Raw genomic sequence first — 24,122 nt, 5'->3', positions numbered from 1 at the left:
CGTTTGTGAAGTGAACCTCAGATATGTGACTATCCAAGTGTGACAGTATTCACAGGTGGTTAAATTGCTTTCTAGAATTCATTTGAAAAACAATCAGCTGCACTGCTTTTTTCCTGTGGCCACAGTTTTCCTGCATCAGTTTCCATTGCTTGGTATCATCTCAGTGGCCAGCTGTTCTATGAGTTGTCTTGTGAGCTGAGAGCAATTTTAAGTACTTCTGGTTTTGTCAGACTGCAAAAGAAGAGCCCTTCATTAATAGGTCAGCATTTTTTTGACACTGAGTGTACTTGGTATATCTTAAAAATACATGAATCGTAAAATTATTCTTCATTTTTCTTTTTTTGTTCGGAGACTCTAGCTTGGTTTCTGTGGGAGGTTAAGCATTTCGAGAAGTTTTTGCAAGACTAGGCTTTATTTCTGTGGTTTTGTTAGTTAAATAAATTATATTTATGGTGGTGTGGAACTAAGTCGTTAGAAGCTTTGAAAAAGAGAAAATGCTTTTAAATTACTACAAAACTCCTTAAAAGCCATGAAAAGGCAGTAATATAGCTGATGTACATTCTAAATGATTGTTTTCTCTTTTCTGATCTTAGAAATTTCCGTATGTCTCTTGTTTATGTGATGTAGCTGTAGGGTAAGTAGTTGACAGAAAATAAAATGCAGACACAGGAGTTTTAAATTGATTTTCTATAGAGTTAAAATGCTAGTCTCAGGATGAAAGTGTAGTATGATATATCTGTTTCTCTGAGTGGTGTTGACAGTTTGCAATCCCTTTCTGTGCTAGGTTAATCCTTGGGTATCCTTCTTTTTTATGGCTGCTCTTTGTTACAGGTATCAGAGGCTGCAATGGAAATTTTTAAAGAAGCTGGAGTACCACGGAAGCAGAAAGTTACAACATTTAACGTAACAGATGATGCCATAATTAAACCAGGTAATCTTTTTGAGCTACTGCATATTACATGTGTAATCATTTAACATCTGCTGCTTGTAGACCTAAACCAAGTTGACACGTGTATTTAGTTTTTATTATGGAAATTGCTGAATTCTTAATTCATTGTCATTTACTACAAACATTTTTCTTAGGGAAAACTAGAAATTAGGCTTTACTTTCTAGGTGATGAGAAGTAGGATTTTTCCTTTTTCCTGGATGCTGTGTTTCCATTGATTAGAGAATGTCTGATCCGAACTAGCTAATATGAACATTGAGTTAAAAAAATACTTGTCTGTAACCTTGACTCACTTGTTGGGAATAAATAGGAATGCATTTACAAGAAGTTATCTGATTATCCTTATGAGAAGGGCACAGAATTTTGTGGCAATGTTTCTCAGGAGCCTAAAATAGAAGTTTGAGGTTTGTTTCTTCTTGCTGCACTCAGAAGTAGGACTGATGGCTATCATATATAGTGTTTTTTTCTGACAACTTTATATTTATAGTATATGTATATATTTATATACAACATTATAATGTTCTCACTAAAAATTAGTTTTAGAAGTTTGGAGATTTAATGAAAAGTTTTATGTTTTTAAGGTTTTACTAGCTGGTGTATTTAGGTTGCTTTCATTTTGTGCTTTTTGACAGTTGTAGGTATTTTCCCAAGAATTATGTAGCGTAGGAAATTCTAATACATATCTTTATTTACCTTTAAAGAAGGTTTTTGCAAGACCTTTTAAGACAGTGCAGTGACTGATTAAAATAAAATCTGACATGAAGAGGAAGTCTGGACTGATAAATGGAAGCAAAATTTTGAGATAAAGCAGAATTGGAAGTTCTCAATAAACTGATTTTAATTGTGTGTATTTTGTACATAACACTTTTCATGTACATGATTTTTTGTCAGTTGACAGGCATCTTATCCTAGGTGTGTATAAATATAATATTAAATAATATGAGTATTTTTATGCTTGACACTTAGGAGAGGTTTACATCACTTCAGTTTGTGTTCATAGAAATTTGAAAACACAATGAAAATAGGTGTGGATATGAAGCAATTAAAATTTCTTTTTTTTAATTGTCTTAAAACAGGCTGGAAACTGTTAAACATGCTGCTGCATGCATCTCCAGATTAAAGTTAATTTATAATTAACTAAGTTATCAATTCAGGTGTTTTGTTGGGTGTTTTTTTAAAGCTGCTAATAAAAGAATATTGCACTCAGATGAAAAAAATGCTGACAACAAAATAAATGTTAATTAGAATTAAAATGTTGCTACTACAAGCACTTGGAATGAGTGTAATTGCAGTCAGGTGAGTGATATCACTGACCTACAGTAGCACTGCTTCTGTTAAAGGCTACTGTAATGGGCAGTTCCCCAGTGAATGAATCTGTACTTCTGCCACAGTCTTTTTAGTTTGGAAATACTGTGTCTTAACAAAGAGGAAGCATTGCAAAAATCTTTTTCTTGATTCCTAACCCCATTTTTTAATAGGAAGCGTTTAGGGGTTTGTTTTTTTTTAAAAAAAACCCTCCACCTTGTGAAGTGCTAGTAGTTATAAGTGGAACATGTTTTGTTTTCTTGCCAGGTTTGTTTATTGTGAGTCTTCACTAATTAAGCATTTTGGGCTTTGTCTCTTTTGGCGTCTGAAGTGCAGCATATCTGAGTAAAGTCCTGACCCCTCCTGGTCCTACTCATCTGAAACTGGGGTAGGAACTGAGAAATGTGCTTAAGTAGTAACTACAAAGCATCTGGTTTAGTTGGTGTTTATAAGGAAGAACAAATAATATGTGAATATAAAGTTTTGTTTCCTTCCCTGTGACTGTAATCTATGCTGGATGGTAATGACTGGATAGTGGTTTGAGGTTTTCAGCACTTGGCTGAACATGATCTCTTTTCTTTTGAAGGTACTCCTTTGTATGCTGCTCACTTCCGCCCAGGGCAGTTCGTGGATGTTACTGCAAAAACGTAGGTTCCTAATGATGTAATGTGTATGGTTCATCTTCCAAATAGACTGGTTGAATTTTTTTCCCCCTCTACTTTGACTTGAACTCATGGTTTACAAAAGCAAGGGTAGTGGCAGGAAATACAAGTCCATTCAGCCATTGGGTCAAAAATATAAAATTATCTTTCTTTGCTGAGGCTTACTTTTGACTTTGAATATCGAAGGTCAACAAATAGTACTGTTAGAGCTATGGTGCTGATGTGTTGTCTGTCACACATACATGAGGTATTTAAGATGTGTGGATGTGGCAGTTAGGCACATGGTCTAGTGCTGGACTTGGCAGTGCTAGGTTAACAGTTGCACTCAGTGATCTTAAAGGTCTTTTCCAACCTAAACAATTGTATGATTAGCATGGAAGGGCTTGACAGACAACTTGAGAAGAGGTCCTTTAGCTTAGCAGGGGTGAAGAGGTCTATAATGCTGCATCTGTGATATGTGAAAGTGGGGAATAATTGCATAAAGGCATCAGTTCCCAGAAAAACTGCTTAATTTTGATTTGGCAGAGAGAGATTTAACATGTGGACGAAAAGAAAAGCAAAAAGATTGTGAATACATTCAGCAGAACAACAGAGCTGTCAGATTCCGTTTTTGTTTTCTCTCGTGTTCCAGCTCATCTCCTTGCCAGCAATGGCTAATGATCTTTTACTTTAATGTGGGAGGAATGATTTCCTCTCAGACCACTGTGAATGCCAAATTAGAGCTCAAGTGGTAGAGGGTGTCAAAAGAAAAACTGGCATCATGCAGCAAAGATTAAGTCTTACCTCTTCTATTACGTCCATGATTTCTACTGAGAATTCCTAGCTCTGTATTTCAATGAAGTGTATTTTTGTTGTGTTGTGATACAAAGATAATGTTTTCCATTTGATGTTTTATTTTTTGTGTAATGAAGGTAATATCCAACTTGTCTTGTTGAAATGTCATCCATTGTAATTGTCTCACATATGTTTAATACTTAAAGATGTCTAATATTATTCACAGGGCTTTGTATATATGGGGAAACCAACCATATCAGTACAGCCAAGCTGTCAGTTCTAATACACATGTAAGGGCACCCTGTTGAGAAAGGAGGTAAAGGAGTTGACTGGAATGAATATTTTTCTCTGTCAAACTTCATTACGTAATACTCGGAGCTCGTATATTATTCATTCTGCTTCTCAATTGCATTCAGTGAACAGCCTATAAGAGGCAATAGCTTGTTTGCAAAGCAAAGCATAGTGTCATTAGGAATACACTCATTCCGCGTAGATTAAGTGCACTTTGTTAATGCAGAAAAGCTTTGCTTTCCTAGAAGGATTTCAAGAACTAGGAAAGGCGTTTTTTGGTAATGTAAAAGATACTGGTAAGCAGCCACAGGGTATTGATTTGTATCTTGCTATATGTATTTGAAAATACGAGCAAGCTAAAAATAGACTGGGTTCTTGGTCATGTTCATGAACCCATCCTATCTTAATTCAGTATTTCTAATCTGTTTTCTCCAGATATTTTTATGATCCCATATCAGAAATTAGCCTTTTGTTTGTAGTGCTGATTTTGATAGCTTATTATATGCAATATTACTATACAGGTGAAGAAAAAATTCTTCAGCCAAAGAGAAAGATAAATTTATATTTTTTTTATCGTGGGATTTCTGTCAATATGATTCTCTAATCATTCCATTCTTTCTGTATCTGGGGGGAGTTTAACCTTTTTCTATGACTTGCTTGCGTGCTGATTTCTACTTTTAATGCTTCTTTCATCTTAATTTCCATGTTTCTGGAATGTTGCACTTACCACATTCCCTTAACTCTTGGGCAAGAATTAAGTTACTAGTTTTCCTTTGAGTCTTTTACTTTATTCCATGCAATTTCATCCAGTGTTGCTTTAAGTCAGGTACTTGGGCAGGGTTTGATTTTTCATTATTTTTCAGAATACTGTTTCTGTCATTCTTAGTTACAGTACTTGTAAGTACAGGTTTCACAATGTCATAAAAATATCCAAGAAATGCTTCAGTGAAGGGCAAAAAAAGTTTTCTTGGAAGTTATTATAGCATTGAGCTGTAGCATTTGGGCTATGCTGTGGGGGAAACATGAGAACATACTTAATGTTGGACTTGTGTTCTGAACCCCCCACAAGAGAAGCCGGCTTCTCCCTACTGAACAAAGAGGGAACCTGGGGAGGGTTCACAGCGTGAAATAAAGCCTTTGTACATTACTCTCTAAAGACCCATTTTCAAAAGTGGTGTAGGCACTTGAAAAATCCTGAGCTATAGGGGCATTTTGAAAAGGTACTTCAGGATATAATGCTGGGTTACAATAGGGAGCACAGTGTGAGTTCCTCTCCTTCCTCCCACAACTTCCATCTACCTGAATCAAATCATTATGGACATAAAAGGCAGTAATTCCTGGAAACTTGCTATCGCCGTTAATGAAGTTTTTAGATATACTTTTACATGAACATGTTCTTTACTTTTTTGTAATGGTCAGTAGTTTTGTTTTACTGGAGGAAACACTGAAGTGTGCAATGTTTGAAATCATATAGATGAAAATAGCAGTGTTATTGTTAATAGCACGATTAATTCTAATTATTCCTTTAAAAAGGTTCACCTCAATGGGGAGATAATATAGTGGAATATAAAGGATATTTTATTTTTTTACCAACTCCTAATGATTCCGATGAGCAAGATATCCTTCTGTATGCTTCCTTCTGCCAAGATGTAAATCAAAAATATGTTCCTTAAAATTGAGCAAGCTTTTCTTAGTTATCGTAGCATACTAAGTAACATACTTGCACTACATTTTGGAAGTCGTGGTTAAGCATCTTGATTTGGTTACCAAAGTGTAGTGTGTTTTTTTATGACTGCTTTTAAACTTCCCTTGCAAATGTTTTTGTCTTTTGAAATGTTTTGATCCATCTGTACCTCTGAAGAGAAACACTTTCACAAAAACAAGAAGGTTCAGTTAAAGATGTGTGCGGTTTGTTTTTATTTGAAGTCTCGTAATTTGTTCAGCACAGTATGAGTAGCTTTTAAAGCACTGACAGTAGGCAGTGCGTCTGCATGCTGTCAATCTTCTTCTTTAGTGCTGAATTTTTTTCTTAATACTTATTTTCAGCAATTTAAAAGCTCAATCCCAAAGTTTTATAGCAGTCTTTAATGACAAGACTTTTCCTTGGTGCTTCAGAGGCATCTTTCAAAAACATGTAAAGGCTTGGTGCCTTTTTTAGGGACAGCAATAAACTTCAGAATTCCTGTGGGCTGATGGTCTGGTTTTACCCTGATATGCTTTGGGCTAAAATACATATCACGGTCCACAAACACTTCTCACGGGCTGCACTTCTGTCACTTCTTTAAGCCAACATAGTAGAGGCTGCTGCCCAAAGGGGAGGTGGTGCTTGCTCCTACAGAGCTCCCATTGACCTTCTGTCACTGGTACTGGCATCCTGAGTTGCATGAAGGACAAGATCAGTGTGAGAAATCTGTATTCTTCACTAGGTTAGTTTTCAGCTGAATCAGTTGCATGTCCCAGCTTGTTGATCAGCTGAGTGAGCTTCTGCACTAGTACAAAGATGACCAAAACATGAGGATGGGGAGAGGTGGGACTGTGCCTTACAGTGGTAGCCCAATGCTGTATGGACGTGGAGGTATAAAAATACCCTCCTTTTTCTGCCACTTCATGACCTGTTTCATCAACATTTCAGGAAACCTTTGGAACATCAGAAGTTTTGTCATTCCAAAGAAAAAGCCAACAGTAGTTTTATTTGAAATGTGCCAGAATTAAGTGGTGATTATGGTGTGTTTATGGGGGTTTTTTAAGCTTTGCTAGGTTAACAGTGTAATCTGAGCCCGAAAGTATGCTCTATGATTGTCTGAATTATTTGACTAAGTAGTTGGGAATCCTTTTCCTCTGCGGCATCTAATTAATTGTCTTTTAAATTATCTAAGTCTGAAGAGTTAGCAGCAAACTAAATTGTTGTTTAATTAGAGTGCTTTATTCCAGTAACTTTCTAAATGAAAGCTGGCTCATTAGGTACTGGCATTTTACTTGTATCAAACCTGGAAAATGAGGTTTTGCACAAAATTAGGTGGTTAACCTGAACAGTTGCTTTCCTGCAGGTGAGACTAGAACAACTGTAATTAAGCTATATTTTTAATTCTAAAGAAGTATTATTTTCCTTTCATTTAACATTTGTGTATCTTAGCTTTGCATATCATCATTGCTGCCTGTGATTCCTTTCTGGGACTCAGGTAATCATGCTTCAGCAAAGCAAAGTTCAGTGACTAAATTCATTTATGGAATAACAGTGGCATTAGGCGTATCATACCTAATAAAGATAGGTCTTGTGCATGGGTTTTTGTTCAGTTATGGTGTTTAATGTTACTGTTGTCAGAACAAAAATATATAGTCTTTAAGTCAAGCCAAGATGACAGGTAAAAGATATATTAGCAAGAAATTACAACAGTGTTAAGTAGGATGACAGATGTTCTACTTCAGTGTACATTCTTGATTATCACATCTCAGATACTGCACACAACTTGATTCTTTCAGAATGGAATGTAGATATTAATTCTGTTTAATTATTAGATGGTTCTGGATTAAGATCCCACTTTGACAAACCATGCATGTTGTTCAAAAATATCTGAAGTTGTCAGTACTTGTGCCTATTGAGAGATTTGGAGTTATACCACTTCTGATGCATGTTTGAGTTTGTTCTAAATTAGAATTGTATTGTGTTTCTTTTTAAATATTTCACAGATTGTAATGAGCTAGATGTGGTGGGATGTCAGTAGTTAGGACTTTTTTGGGGGAAATAAGGGATTCCTTTGATGCATTCTTAAATGAAATGGTGATGCAGATCATCATAAGAAAATAACTTCAGGAGAGGTACATGCTTGGTTGGTATCTTTTATACATATGTTGACTAATAAATTAAATAGAATTATGTATATATAGTATACATGAAACAGTATGTATCGCATATTTAATAACAATATGTTTTAAACTTTTGATTTGGCTAGCTCACACTAATTTAATGTTATGAAATATTTGTTGGAAATGAGCTCACAAGACTTTTTAAGTAATAGAAGATCCCATGTTCTTTGAGGGGATTTTTTGTCTTTCATTCATTTTTGCAAAATACTGTTTTAGGTTTAGTTTCAATTATTAGTTTTCTTGTATTTTATTGGTGATAACTTGCTAAATGCATTCACACCTAGTGAATTTTAAGAAGATCAAAGAAATCAATTAAACAATTTGAAATTAATAAGTGATACTATTAGCTGACATCTGGCATCTGTTCAGAAGTCAACAAGAAAATATCCTTACATTTATTTGTGATTTTTTGGAAAAAATAAAATAGTTTAAAAAACTGCAAACTGTATCAATCCTTCTCAGATTTTCTATAATATTTTTTTAACAGTATGCATCTAAGTTCTCTTCCTTGCTTATATGAGTATTGATTTCAAAAGGACTTTGCTTTTCATACAATTGGAAGAATATAAAAATTGTTGCATTAAAAATACAGGTAAATTTTGAGTCATGGAAAATGTAGTCCTTATATTTGTTTTTTCGCATGTAGTACAGAAATTCACCACTTGCCTGAGCACAGAGATCACAGTCACATCAAGGTGGACTTAGGCTGGAAAAACAGTATTCTTCTAGAACGAATGAGCTATAGTGGCTGGGCTACTAAGAACATAGTTGAACAGTCCTGCTTTCTAAATTTGGTTTAAAGATCTTAGTAGTTCCTTAATTTATTTTAAATTTTACATTTTATTTACATAACCCTTTAGTTTTTATTCTGGTTCCAGCTTTATTTCACATAGAGCATGAGTCTAGGAAGAAATATACACTACCTCAGTAACTGTTTTTCATCTTGACATGTGTTTAAAGGACATTATAAACTGTTTATTAAAAAAATCAAAAACTCCAAAATGAAAGAAAACTATAGCTTTTTATTTAATTAATAACAACTTGTTTTTATTTTCAATCATGATGATGGCGGTGTCATGTTGAATAGAAAATGTTCAAAAAATCAAAAAATAAAGTGTGTGTGTAGGTAATTCAGAGATTTCAGTCAGTTTTTCACAATTAAAAAATGTAACTATTCTAAAACATTATCATTGAACTAATATGACAAAAGAACCTTGGTAGATAGTAAAGCATTGTTACCTTATGAAATATTCTAATTTCATCATTGAGATATCTTTCCTTGACTTGAGCCACAGTATTTCAGATGTTGGAGATTTGTTTTCATATTCCAGATCAACAGATGCGTAAGAATGTTCAGGTTTACCAGAGTGTTCTTTTTTCAGTCTGGCCACACTTGCTGTGAATTTCCTAAGACTTCAATATTGTAAAGTACAAGTCAGTCTTCACAGAAAATGTGTAGTTGGAAAGACCAAGTAGAAGATGAGCATAGTCTGTTACATAAGACATTAAACACTAGCAATTATATCATGTGACATAATTGCTTCTTGCTGAAAATACCTGATAGCATTTGATGAAGTAAACATTTTTTCAAAAAGTATCTCTTACAGTTAACTCTTTCTTATATTTTTATATTTTATTAAAAAGTACAGTTTACCGTACTCTAAATTGTTCATGTCTAAAAACGAACAATCTGGATGAAATATTGAAGTGGTTTCATTACATCGGCGATTTATGCTTCTTGATGAAAGTTGATAGTAGTTTTCTTTTGAAATGATAGCTTTTGATGGTTGTATGGTTTTCTCTGAATGCAAGTACATTTCTTCAGCTAAAGAATCAATCAATTCCCCAATCTGCTTGCTCTAGCTATCTGCACGACTGTTGTTGTGCAGCCCACTTGCAGTTGGGTTTGGAGAGTTTGCTAATTCCATCTTCCAGCTAGAGATGCCGGCAGCAGTCTACTTGGAAACATGGCCAGTAATAGATAGTTCCAAAGGAAAAAAACAGCATTTTGGCAGAGCAGATAAGAGTTTTTGTGTAGCTTAGTTTCTGCTATGTATTTTAAAGTTATTAATTCCCTAGCAATCTGCAGACATAGAAAAACAAATTTTGAGCCTTTCTTAAAGTGTATTTTTCAAACTGTTTTTCACAATTATCTCTGTCTGTTACTGCAGGCTTTTAAAATAAGCTGATTCATGAGAAACTGGTGTAACAAAACATTGCATCCTTTAGATTTCTGTCCTGTGTTCCTGATTCCAGGTAGCCCAGGTCCTCCCTCCTGCAGATGCCATCAGCTCTGTCCCATAGCCCTGACCCTCTCCATATCCCCAGGTTTCACCACTGTCAGCTGGCCTGGAAGGACTCTTGCTGGTGGCAACCACTTGCATGACTGGCTAACTGGCAAGCCAAAGGAACATGTCACCAATTGAATCACATTTTAGCATTTCCTCAGGACTTTTGATTTCAAACAATTACATATCTGTCTTCTGTACCAGATTTAACTGGAGTTGACCACTGGGTTCTGAGCAGGTAGACGTACACCCTGGTTGTTCTAGTCTTGTTTCCTTACAGTTCTGTGGCTTTAGTGAGTCTTGCTGTTTGTGGCTGGTTTTGACTGTAGTTTGACTTGCTGTAGGCCAGCAATCAGTGGAGAATATAGAAGAGGAAAGAATCCAGGTTTTGTTTTCCACATTTGTATATTTTTCTGTAGTTTTTAATGGTAATGCTTTTCTTATCAGGGGAGTCAGCAAAATTTAGTCCATATATACAGCTGTGCGCATACTCATACCCAGATTTATTTTCCTGTGTTTGACTGGAAGGTTCTAATGCTTGAAGTAATAGGACCGTGACATTGCAAAGTACATTAGCAGGGAAAGGATTTCTGTAAACTGGAGGAAAAGGATCATCTTGTTAAATTAATTAAATAATCAGGCAGCCATAAACCCTGTGGTCAGACTTTTTCTTTTGGAAAGAGACAATGCTGGTTTAAACACAAGCTTTAATCGGCTTTTCTTTTGTGCCGTGGTGAGGGAGTTTTTCCTGTCAAGTCTGTCCCTGCAGTAAACAGAGAACTCCAAAGCCAGTAACATTATCATGTGCCTCAAAGATTAAGGCATGGACCCTGAAAATATGTTTTATTTGTTATTGTGGTTTAGACCTTATTTGTCAGATGAGTACCGATCAAGAGAGTTGTGTTTTCACTACATAGCAAACTGTTTAAGAGATTAGTTTGGAAAATAAATGTTTCTTCATTTATTTTTATACTAGTCTAAGCAGCCGTCTTTTCCCTCTCATGATGCTTATGTCCTGTCCTTAAGTTTTGGTATGTGTTATTACATAGTTGCTTTTTATTTGTGGTTTTTTGGTTGGTTTTTTTGTTTATTCCGGTGTCCCCTTGCCAAAAGCTTCATTACAGTACCATGTATTGAGGACCTTCGTAACAAGGAGCATTTTATGTTAGTGTTTTTGCCTATTTCACTATCTTCTAGTGCTTCTTATTCTGTAAAGCAGTCTTTAAGTATTGCACTAGAATATGTTTATGGTATAAAATACAGATTTTTTTAAAATGTGTGTAGTCTTCTGTCTGCTGAGCTTTGCTAAAGGTAAAAAGATCATGAGCCTGATTTAAATTACTGGTTATTGCTAGAAACCTTAAGTCCAACTAACCCCGATTTGTTTCTTAATTATTTTTCTTTTCAGAATTGGTAAAGGATTTCAAGGTGTCATGAAGAGGTGGGGATTTAAAGGTCAGCCTGCAAGCCATGGCCAGACAAAGACTCACAGACGTCCTGGAGCAATATCTACCAATGTGAGGGTTCCTATTTCCTGTTTAAACATTCTTCAGTATTTTGAGAACTGCTTACTAAAAGTGAACGATTTCACAATAGTTAGCTGTTAGTATATACTCGGTGGTAGCAGTGAATCCCAGCTGTTTCAAGGAGGTTCAGAAACCTGTATAATAAACAACGCAGATAGCTGTTCTCTTATGCCTTGATTATAAGTGAGCAAACATATTCTAACTGAGCAAATTGTGGTATTTTGTGATATAGCTGAGAGAACTAGTCTTCATGCTTCAAAGAGTTCTGTGCATCTTTTATCACAGCTTTTATAGATTGGAAAGGATTTAGCTGTTATTTTATACTGCAAATATTGTACTATTCTTTGGAACCTTATTTGCTTTTATCACCTTGTCTGGATGCATAGCTGCTTAATGAACTCTTTTGATTCACAGAATAGTTTGTTGCCTTCTAAGAATTTTTAAGCAGATTACAGAGTCATATTTTTAAGTTTCAAACTGTAAATAATATTAGTTTAAAAGCTGTTTGGAACAGATTAATTTAAAGCTTGTCCCTATAAAGACTGCACAATATTTAGGCTGAACTAAGAGGGATTTTTGCAAACTAGCTTCATTGTACAGAATTAAGACCAACTGATTCACGGTACTGAACCTGAATTGTCTGTAATTTTGTTAGAGAAATTAAAAGAAAAATTGAAAAAGGATTATAAAAAGCAAAAAGGCACCAGGCAATGAAGTTAGAGTAATTGAGAATGTAAAAACATACAGTACTGATTTACAGTCCTTCATTTCAGCTGGAAAATGAATTTTACACCTGGCACTATTTTCTCTGAAGACTGAAAAATATAAACGTTTAAATGTACAACACTTTTTTATTTATTTTTTTGTTAGCAGATTGTATTCATTACAAAATAACCCCTCTTCAAATTAGAATTTCATAAGAAGTGATGCTGGATGTAATTTCACAAAGTATATAGAATGGGAAATAGTATTGGAAATGGGTATCATGAAAAGGAGACAAAGTGAAAGGATGCAATAGGGGAAAAAAAATGTCTTGACTTTTATTTTCCAGTCCAGTGTTGACCACCTCAGATATTTTTTTGTAATCCTGCATTGTCTATTACAGAATCCTGTCACTAGAACTTAATTGCAGATGATTTCCTGAAATTCTGACTTTCGTATGATTAAAAAACCTGAAAAACCACCAAACCAAAACATTATTAATGCATGACAGATTGGTGCAGGAAGCTGACACAAATGCCTTGATTATACTGTAGAACCGAAAATTATTGCTCTTACTCCTGCCTTTTCTTTTCCACCTTTGTTCTCCAGGTTATACCCAGCCAAACAAAAATGGAATACCAAAACTAAGCAATAGCAAGGAATGTAATTAAAAATTCAGTTCTCAAAAATACATGCTTTAAAAAATCTGGTTTATATCAGTATAAATGACATGGATTAAGGAGAGGGAAGAAGCTACAGTATTATCTTCGTTTTGGGAGCCTTCCTGGGCAGGACTGCTCTGGAGTGCTATGGTAGCATCCACAATTTAAGCAAGTTTCCATTTGCTACAGTCTTGTGAGGTGGATGAGTCTTGTGTTGACAGAGCTTTTAGGAAAAAAACTTTTCTTGACTTTTACGACATGAAAACATGGGATGAGTGCAGATTTTGCTCTGAATCTATACACATTAAGTATTAAGCAAAGCTAGAATCCGTTTGTTGATATGACAGTATGTATAGCAATTTTATGATTGAGGGCAGGTATTTCAGGTAACATGTAGAGTAATACCTAATCTCTAGCAGGAGGTATTTAAAATACTAATCAATATTAGATATTTTCAACATTGGAAATACCAGCATATTTTCTTCGGTACTTCTCTTGAGTTTGTAAGTTTACCTCTTGCAGTTACATTAATTTTATTGTCCCTGGTTTTGTCTAGAAAGCTGCTAAAGTTTATCGTGGAAAGAAAATGCCTGGTAAAATGGGCAATATCTATAGGACATCTTTTGGATTAAAGGTGAGTTTGGAGTATACTGGAATGTGTATGAGGGGGTTGCATTGCCAAGCAATAGATTTAGCCATTGTGTTGGTGTACTGTCTGTCATTTCTATTAGAATCCAGAGCATCTTGAAGTAAGCAACTGGAAAGACAAGAGCAGCAAATGTGTACTCCTGTCTTCTTGTGGGTTACAAATAAGTTATCTGAATTCCCTTTGCATCTGTGTACCCTGGGAACTGGGTTTCCAGGGGATACTTCCACATCTGATGTGTTTTTCACTGTATCCCTTGACTTCTGCCTTTGGAATGGGAAACAGTCAGGCTTCTGGTGACCTTCAGTTAATGTTAGTGCCCAGATATAGGGCAAGGGGCAATGGGCACAAACTGAAAGCCAGAAAGTTCCATCTGAATATGAGGAAAAACTTTTTTACCTTGAGGACCACAGAGCACTGGAACAGGCTACCCAGAGAGGTTGTGGAGTCTCCTTCTGTGGAGACATTCAGAACCCGCCTGGACGTGACTCTGTGCAACCTGCTCTAGGAGAACCTGCTTTGGCAGGGGGTTGGACTGGATGATCTTCAGAGGTCCCTTCCAACCCTGACCATTCTGTGATGTTTTCATACCTATTCCACTTGTTTCAAACCCAACCCAAGCCTGAGTTGTTTGAAGTTCTAACCTTATCATGGTCCTTCACTTCCATGTGCAAAAAGGGGATTATAGTTTCTGTCCAGGTTCTGATGTGCACACAGCTGCAGCAGTTCCTCTGCTATTACAGCTACTACTCTGTGTCTCTAAAGGCAACCTCTGCAGTTTGCACAAAAAGTGTATTAGCTTCTAGTTTGCCAAAAAAAAAAAAAAAAAAGTGGTGCTGCTGCTGTCTGCCAACTGAAATTAATTTCTTGAAACAAAAAACATGTGTGTTCAGTTGAGCACCTCATAGAATTAAGAAACAAACAAATGGGCACAGTAAGGTTTTCATGAGCATATTTGGTTTAATTTGTCAGGTGTTAGGTTTTTCAACAGCTGTTGCTGTTAGAGGGAAAGGCTTTGGAGCTTTGGTTGGTGTTACACTGAACAAAGAGCTGCCTTACCAAACATAGCCTGATCACAAGCCCTTTAGAACTGTTTAGTAGTCTCCGTGTTAGAAAGCTCTGCGCTCGGAGTAGCACGTCACTGAATTTTGTGGCAAGTTTATGCCTGTGCAGAACATTCTTCTTGCCCAGAGTACCACCTCCAATTAATCAGTTTGTACTTTGCTGGACTGTTGTTTGTAAAGCTGGGAATAGTCTTTAATATGAGCTCAGTGTCTGGGTTTTTTTTCTGTCTTCTAGGTGTGGAGGATCAACACAAAACATGATATTATTTATGTAAATGGGTCTGTTCCAGGTCACACAAATTGTCTGGTGAAGGTATGTTTACTAGTTTCAACTTAGTGGTATTAGTGACTCCTAAGCTCTCTACAATGCAATCTTCATTTCTTCAGAGTCCCATCTTGTACTATTGAATTAAAGGATGGTAGGATCAGTTATGTAAAAGGGTGATTAATAGGGGCAGTGGGTCACCAGCTTCCTTGAAATGGCTCATTTTTAGCTTTGCACTGGGGTTGTGCACCCATGTAGCATATAATAAACCAACACAGTCACTGTAACCCTGTTACAGGACCCTCAGAGCTGGGTCTATCCCTTTTAACACTAACCTGAGTCAACAGCACGGTGGTGAGATTTCCAGAACGTTATTTAAGGGCTGTATTCGTGAACAGAAATGCACAACAGGCACTGCTTTAAAGGTTATTCAAAGTATTCCCATAACAGTAGCAGTTACCTTTCTAAGGAGCAGGAGAGGTACAGGAGACAGCTGGAGTTCACAATAGTGATACAAGTTCCCTTTGCAACAAGTATAAATGTGTCAGTGTTATTTTCTGTGGCAGTCTACAGAATTAATTTCAAATTTTATGGAGATTGTTTCAGCATTGTCTATGAAAAACTGAAACAATGAAGATTCTGATATGTGTTCTTGTGAATAATCTGCATCAAAGCAAGGAAAGTACTCTTAAGGATTTTCAAAATAGATTTTTCTTTCTAATTAGGTATATTTACACAACTGCAAGTGCAAATTTTGTTGGTCATATACCTATGTATCTGATATATAGCTTAAAATTCTCAGTATTGTAGGGATTTAAACGATCCAGTTCTTGAAAAGTTACAGAGTTCAAGTTCAGATTTTTCAACTAGTTTATTCACGCTTTTGTCATATTTTACTATGGGCACCCAGTTTCTGTTACGTGTTTTCTAGTTGTGGAGCAGAACTCCACAGTTACTGGGCATTAAATAAAGCAACCCTAGCTTTTGAGTAGGTGTTTTACACACAGAAAAATGAAGTTTATTGTTGTGTTTCTCTCACTGGAAATATCGCCTTTTTTTCTGAGTGAGGTATCTTTAAACTGCTGTGATTGTAATGTCCAGCCCAAGCCTGGAAAATACATCCTGCATTTCTCACCCAAGACAGTGAAAATTGGTTAACAGATGTCCAGGAGAAATAGTTCTCAGGATAACTGCTGCAAAATAACTTGGCATGACATCAGTGACACAGACGTAAGACTGTAGTTTGACTGGGTTTTCATCCTTGTATTGGACTGAATGCCCTTTTCAACTGTGTTCTAAGAATTTTTTATAATCCTGAGCCATGAACCTGGTTGCTATATGTTAGTCTGAGGTTTAAAAATTACATCCTATGACAAATGCACAATTAAATGACAACGTATGTATGCAAGCAGCATCATGTAGCTGAATAAAAGAGTAACATTTGACGCCCAGACTTCATTCTTTGATCTTAGTGGTGCTCATAAGCAAGAGCTAATTGTTGCAAGAGATGTTACATCTTGTTCTCCTAGTCATGCTGTTAAAATCCACACTTATATCATTCAGTGGCAGCTGCATGTGCACATCTCTGTCTTATCTGCAAGGATACAACATTTTATGAAGCCATTGAGACTCTGAATACAATACTTATTTCTACCAGCTCATAATAGCTAGACTCAGTAAATTAATTTTTTGATTTCTGGTTTTAAGTGAGTTAAGAAAAGAAACATTTTTTAAACACCTGTAATATAAACTGTTTTTAAAAGCAAAGCCGTGTGTGTTAATACCACACATTCTTACATACACCATGAATATCTCATTTAAACAAGTCAATGCCCCCTTGCTTATCAGACACTGCTCAGTTACACTTGGAGGAGAAACTACTGCAAGTGTTATGTGCTTTCTCTCGTGACTGGGTCACTTCCACCTTTTCCTTCCACTTTTTCTTTCTCTTTACTCAGGCATTACTTTTGCCTAGGAAAGCATCCTCCTTAACACCTTGGATTTACTGTTTTGTTCTGAAAGCAGTCCTGCTATTAGCTTAAAAAAATTCTTAGGCAGCAGTACTGTCAACAGCCTTATTAACAGGAGACTGCTGGACCAAGCTATTTGAGCATACTGCAGGAAAACAACCGTTTTGACATCTGTGATGTGAAGAGGATAGTGGACTTTGATTGCCATGGCAGTCTGCTGCATACCATTTTAAGTGCTTGCCATGTCCAGGAGTGATTTCTGTTCAGTTGATTTGTCATGGGTGATGGTTGGAACTTTATCCTAAGTTCAAAAGTTAAAATGTCTCCCTTGGTGGTTTGTTGTTTGTTTTTTTTTTAAAGTAAACTTAATGCACCAGTATTAACTAAGTGGCACAAGGCATTTTTCTGACTGCTTTATTAATCCTTGTACATGACTTCTACAAGATACAGAATCTGGATTAATTGTATTCATAAGTCAGCTATATTTGAAAATGTTTCAAGTCATAGTTATCTACAGTTTAGAAGTCCAGGTATCTTCAAGTATGCATTTTGGTATACCCATTTTAGAGTTGTGGGTAATTTCATTAATGAGGGTTGAGGATCCATGGGAAGAATGAGGGATTTCATCCCTTCAAGCTGTTTGATTAACATAATATAGTATTTGAAAGATCTTGACCAAAGTGCTCAAGACTCCAATTTTCATGGCTTTTTAGTAATAAATAACACTGAGATGAAGGCACAGTGGTAGGTATTACTATTATGAAATAGGTTTTTTTTTAAATTGCCTCCACTCACATATTTGGTGATTGGAGGGAGTATGTAGTCAGCAACAGTTCATTCCAGCTCCATAAACTGATAAATCCATTCTGTTTTGTTTCCTTCCATAAGCTACATGAATTACATATATTAATTAGATTTTTTTCCCTTATATTTCCAAATACATGTCCGAAGAGGAGAGAAGGCTTTAGTTAAAAAAGCATGCAAAGCAATACTATTTAGCATGTATTTTCTAATTTCTGGTTTTTCTTTCTCTGTTTAATCTTGCTGCACTCACCTGTTGTGGTTTTAGCTTGTGTCTTATGCCTTTGTTCCAGGGTGTTTTCTTGTTTGCATATAGACTTTGACTTTCTATACATTGTTGTACATTTGTTTGTATCTGTAGCTGGGGGGAGAAATTGGGATATTAGCATTCATAATTACTGTTCATTCCACTAAATACCTGCCTATAATTAGGTAGGACTAATGTCTAGGGAATTTGGATCCATCTGGTTTTGAGCTCAAAAACTGGAATATTGCATAATGCTTTTCCTTGTGTGTCTGTAAGAGGAAGGCATTTGTGCTCAGTACCCACTCTGTTGCCTGGTAGCCATTAAAACCACAGTACTCCTTAAAGCAATTATTTTTTTTTTGTATGTTCTTTATTTTTGGAAACTTAGTGCATCAGCACTATATCAAGACAGAGGTGACACACTTAATTTTTCAAGTTTCATTTTCAGTAGAATAAAAGTGCAGAATACTGCATTTGCTGGATTCCTGGTTTAATTAGAAATCAGTTTTCATTTGTTATGGCACGCTGAAGCATGCATGTAAATAACTGACATAAGTAATGTTTCTAGCCAACTGGAAAACTAATCGGAAAGCTTACTTTAGCATGGATTTCTTTCTCAATGACAAGGTCTAATAAAATTAAGAAACTTTAACAGTGTGCTAGAATATATGGAATATTTCTGTTACAAGAGTAACATCACAGAGTAAGCATTTGTAGATTAGTGTTTTGTGCCTATCGAGGCAGCCTACCTCAGGTAATACCTGTTTCTCTTGATGTATCTTCTTAGGTCACAGGGCCTATAGTTACCGTCTGTGGTGTTGATCCTCTAGAAAAAAAGCTAATAGTTTTTTCTTTTGGAAGCTTGTGGCTCTCAATTTCTCTCTGAAATGTATTACCAAAAAGTTACCTCTTCTGGTATTCAAGAGAGAAGCCCAAGACTAATACCCTGTTTAAGTAGATGCTTTGTAATGGAGGGGATACTGTAATATAGTGTATTATAATTCAGGATGTTATAGTTTGTCTTTGATAATGTTTTATACCTGTCCTAATTTTAAAGCATCTGGTTTTCTTAGGACATTCAATGTTGATCACTTTGAATATATCACTTGTGGTGAAAGCAGAAATTCCGGCCAGTCCTGTAACCCATAGGAATTACTTAGCGAGTTAGATACTGAACTGGCCTTTTTGTATGCTGGAATTGAATTAAACTTGGTGTACACAGTTGCTTTAGCATTCTGCTTGAGCTAATAAACAACTTCTCAGTTTTCACCTACTGCTGCTTTTTTTTTTTTTGGGGGGGGGGGGGGGTGTTGGGGGGGAGGCAGCGCCAGGGCTGAAGTCCATAGTGGTTTGCATCCTACTTACTTTGTATCACACTTGCCAGTATTGCTGTCTCTGTTTCTAGCAGCTGATAAAGCTGGATGAGCTGTGCTCAAATTGAGGACATGCAAGCATAGTGTGATGCTTTCATACTTTGGCCCCCATGATAGAATTGAGTGAAGGTGGTTTTTTAGTTTTAAGACAAAATAAGGCTGGTCAGAAATGGATACAGTTCTTGGATTCAATTTTTTGTCTAGCTTCAAAAATAGCAGAGAAGCTGAGCTAGGTAATATATGACACCTGTGGTGATTATTTCTAATATTCTGTATATTTAAGCACATTTTACTGTTCAGCAAACAACTTGCATTCTTTGCTGTGGTTGCTAACAGCCTGAAGCCCCATTAAACTACAGATGTGAGTTGTGACTTAAGCATCAAGTTTTAATGCCTTGTTTAAGGCCATATTAAGTATTTTGTGGTGATAGATTTCTGAATTTGTATTTGTTTATACTATCTGTTATGCAGTGAATATATGGGACAGGCATATGTGCAATTTATTAGTCTGCAAAACCTTTATGACTGTTTTAAAGATCTAGTGACAAAATCCCAGCTAGCTCTGATTTCAGCTTTCGCTGGTAACTTTGTTAATAAAAAACTTCACAGAGAATATACTGTAGTTTATATACAATATATACCATCTATCTATAGTACAGTGTACTGTAACATATAGTGGTAATAGTACAGAAGTTGAGCAAGCCAAGTGATTAGTTAGATTGAGTCATGCAGTGAATGCTTTTATGGATTGTAATAACAAGTTGGGCTTTCAGCCCGATTCCTTCTGTGGATGAGAGCTAAATTCACTGGATTTTCTAACACGGCATTAAAACTTACTCTTTTATTAGGGATGTTCTCAGAAGGTTATTGGGAGAGCAGGAAGAGCTGTGCTGGGTCGCATGTACTTCTTGTCTGTGTATGTGCTTATACAGACAAGTGTAACTGCTGCTGCTACCATTTAACCCTTTATAATACCCTGAAATTATTGTGCAGGAATCTGAGGTAGTACATACAGGAAGCCTTTGGGTATGGTGCTGCCCATACCCAAAGTAAATGTAAAGGAAATAATTTGGTAATTTTTTTAAGTTGCTGATCAGTAAAGGTAAATGTAAAGGAAATCATTCGGTAATTTTTTTAAGTTGCTGATCAGTACTTTCAGATGTAAAATGAAATTGAGTTCTTCCCTTTGAGAGGAGTAATAATAGTATCTGTTTTAACTTTTGAAGCTTAGAATGGAGAAAGAGTATGGTCATTCAGTTTGTTAGGGATGCTCTAAGATGGTGCTTCAGGAGTAGAACTTAAATTATGTTTGAAAGCCATGAATGTGGAAGAAAATGGAAGAGCAGCAGTAATTTTCATCAGTCAAAAGAACTGTTTCAGTTATGCCAGTCAAGAAAAAGCATATCAGAAGGAAATCATTTTAATATCAGATGTGGCTTGTGCTGCTGGGATCTGTCAAGCATCTGAAGATTTTGGAAGGGGTGAAATGAAATAGTATTGTACTCCTCTGAGAACAACAATGGTCTGTTGAAAATGTTTCGTAAGAATCTTAAAAGTACTTCAAGATTTCTCCTTATCACACAAGAGGCACTATCTGCAAAATGCCACCTGACATTAATATGTAAAATACAATGTTAAGGTGGCACAGAAATTTTGCATTTATTTAGATAAACTAATGCAGGACTAAGATTAGACTGTTGGGTTTGCCTTCAGTTAAGGGCAACTCATAAACCCTGTTGATAAGTTGTTGTAAGAAAAGATGGGGGGGTGGGGGACAACATGGCCATTTAAATTCGTTTCATTTTCTAGATGTTCAAAACTGCCTGTATGTAACAGCAAATATTATTTCATGGTGAGAATAATCCAGAATAACAAAGCATTTTAATAAGATACGTATGAAAGTTATAAGTTATCAGAAATAAATAATTTATTCTAATCTTCCTAATATTATGGTAACTCGTGTAGAGACCATGGGGGTTTTTACTGTTGATGAAGCAGGCTTGTGATGTGTAATAGGATTAGGGAGTAAAAGAGAAAGGGGCAAGGCAAATAATAGGTAACTGGTGAAGTTAATTAAAACCTGTTTTCATATGGTAAAAGAAACAGTGGCAGCGTAATGGAAGGGGAGGATGACTTCTCAGCTTCAGCAGTTCAGATGGTACCGTTGAAGCTGTGTTTCCTCTGAACCCACTGCTGGTGGAACTGTTGCAGCAGAGGTCTTTGGATGTGGACCTCAGCCTCGTCTATTCCATGTAGATACACAATGTAAATTGCTGTCTGCCAGGAGTACAGGTGCTTTGGTAGCTACACATGGCAGTTTACAAGTGAATAGAGACCACTTTTCATAGGGAAGTGTCTGACAGAAGAGGAATGGTCAGCTTGAAAAGCTGTAGCCATCCTAACCAGTGCAACATGTTGAGCCCTTCACCCCTCAATTCTTAGAAAAAAAGTTTTATTTTGTTTATCCAGCCTGTGCTTAGAAAACTGTTGGAACTTCCTCAGGGGAAAAAAAAACAAAACCAAACAAACCAACAAAAAACTAGAACCAAAACAGTTCTTCAGAAGCTGAAGTAAGTCAGATTTATTGTGCATTTCATCTGCAGGAATCATCCTAGACTTTGGGAAAGGCTCAAGTAACCGCATATATGAATCTGGTAAATATAGTGCTGTCAGAACAGAAATTTCAGTGGGCATAAAATTGTTTTATTTAATTTCTGGCATAAATCACGGTTGTCCTATGTGAGGTTTTTGTCCAACCAAGTAAGAGCAAGCTTCTGGTTCTTTAAAAGGCCACCATAAAAATAAGAGGAAGAGCTTGTCTTCTCTATATTTTGTTTAATATATTTGTACTTTTTTTCTTTTTAATCCACTTGAGTATAGTGGATGAAAGGGATTATTACAGCTGAGGAGGAAGATCATATGTAATAATTTAAAAATGAAGAAGTTAATTTTAAATAAAATTTCATCACTTGGGAATTTGTAGCCTTTTTTCTTCAGAGATACCAGCTATCTACTGCAGACAAACTGCTTTTTGCTGATAATTCTAGCTACTAATTTTCTTCAGAGATTGGAGTTTCAGGGGGCTAGATTTTAAATCTTTCCATATGTAGAGAGGTCAGTGAAGGAAAGTAATTTCCCTGTGGCACTACAGTTCTTGGAAATAACTCGTGTTTGACAAACTTGGGTACTGATTCCTAGATGAAGAATTTTAGATGCTTAATTGCAGTCACTGAATAGCTCTGCGGTAGGCAGAAGGACTGAATACAGCACATGCACATGTCTTTGCAAACTTAGTTGCCATAATTAGTTTGTATCATAAATGCAAAAGCATGTCTTGGTTGTTGAAGGGGTGATTATACCAATTTACCTTGGTATGTCATGTGGGAAAGTGCTGTGGGATATAAACAAAGTTTAAACAAGCCATACTTACATGTCTTTTAATAACATTTTAAAATATTGAGCAATGAATTAATGAGAGTAGGTTGGTTTTGATTCTCTCACAGTACTGATAAACCTATCATACAAGTGATAAATTCTCCTTTTTTGTTTTGTTTTGCTGTTTTGTTAAAAACTCCTTAGTGACGGGTACAAAATGTTAAATTCAGTATCTGGGGTTGATGTTAAAGTAACTGGTGATACACCTGGGATTCTTCACATATACAAGTGTAATGTGATAATGGAATGCTGTTGGGGTTTTTTTCTTACGCATGCAAAGTGATTTCTTTAATTTCTAGTGTATCACTGTCTGAATGTCTTCTGTGAGACTTATTAACCCTACCCTTCCCCCTCCTGCTTTCTAGGTCAAAGATAGCAGATTGCCTACTTACAAAGACTGCAATACAAACCCTCCATTCCCTACGTTTTTTGCTGATGGAGATGAAAAACTACCAGAAGACCTGTATGATGAGGAGGTTTTCCAGTTCACAGACCCATCTGTCACATATGCATAAAGTTCTTCACAGCTTCAAAAACACACAATTTTGTTATTTTCACAAACTTTGCAATGTTGTATAAAAATAAACCTATGAATTGCAGTCTTGCCAACTGACTTGAACACTTCAGATATTGCCATTTTGGTCAGGTAATAAGATTTACCGCTGTCAGTTTCAAACCTGTATTTACAGCAGCAGGTGAGGCCGAGGGACAACTTGTGAAGCACGCCAGATAGTTTGTCTTCAGTGATCCTCTGTCCTCTGTCTCGGGCTGTGAAAACTTAGACATTTCTGAAAAACTTGTTTTGAAGGTGGTTCCATTTAATTTTCTAAATGCTACCAAACTCTGTTTTTCTTTTGTGGAAAGTATTCTGTCCAACTCTGAGCAATCAAAAAAGCTTCCAAATCTGCTTCTGGGGGGATCCATGAAGAATAATCCAAAATAAAACAAGAAAATGCTCTGTAGCAGCATGAGCTTGTTTTGTTTCCTTCTTTTCACCAGAGCTCTTTCTCTCCTTTTGCTTTAGTGTTCTGTTGAGTTTAATGTGGCATATACACAACAAATTTTCTAGAGGGAAGATGATACCAACCACTGCCTTCAGAGGAGTTCTGGCAGCATGTACAGTGAGGGGGTGTTTGGATGGGGAATGTTCAGTAACAAAGCGGCACTAAGACTGCAGTGGCCACCTGTTTGTCGCCTTCATTGACAACTTGTTCTGAACTTCACAAAGGATCCCTTGCATGCTCTCTGGAGAAATATCTCCACATCTACACTTGTCTCCGTATTAGATTTGTATGCTGTT

General features: G+C 36.2%; 1 protein-coding gene across 2 annotated transcripts in view; it reads left to right on the top strand.

Moving 5' to 3' along the window:
* Nucleotides 1–23,790, top strand: part of MRPL3 (mitochondrial ribosomal protein L3) — a 31,152-nt gene extending 7,362 nt beyond the window's left edge. The window contains exons 5-11 of one of the 2 annotated variants that reach the window (XM_055805247.1): nucleotides 832–931; nucleotides 2,839–2,899; nucleotides 11,540–11,648; nucleotides 13,578–13,655; nucleotides 14,967–15,044; nucleotides 21,991–22,041; nucleotides 23,188–23,318. In XM_055805247.1, coding sequence (XP_055661222.1) covers nucleotides 832–931; nucleotides 2,839–2,899; nucleotides 11,540–11,648; nucleotides 13,578–13,655; nucleotides 14,967–15,044; nucleotides 21,991–22,002 — 438 coding nt within the window. In that variant the 3' untranslated portion in view covers nucleotides 22,003–22,041; nucleotides 23,188–23,318. Of the gene's footprint in view, nucleotides 1–831; nucleotides 932–2,838; nucleotides 2,900–11,539; nucleotides 11,649–13,577; nucleotides 13,656–14,966; nucleotides 15,045–21,990; nucleotides 22,042–23,187 lie in introns of both variants that reach the window. The other variant, XM_055805246.1, reaches the window with a different exon arrangement.
* The last annotated feature ends 332 nt before the right edge of the window (nucleotides 23,791–24,122 follow it).

The sequence above is a fragment of the Falco peregrinus genome, chromosome 5, assembly GCF_023634155.1.
Source record: "Falco peregrinus isolate bFalPer1 chromosome 5, bFalPer1.pri, whole genome shotgun sequence".
Taxonomy (NCBI): Eukaryota; Metazoa; Chordata; class Aves; order Falconiformes; family Falconidae; genus Falco; species Falco peregrinus.
The sequence above is the reverse complement of the archived record's forward strand: the minus strand, read 5'-3'. Positions and strand labels throughout refer to the sequence as shown.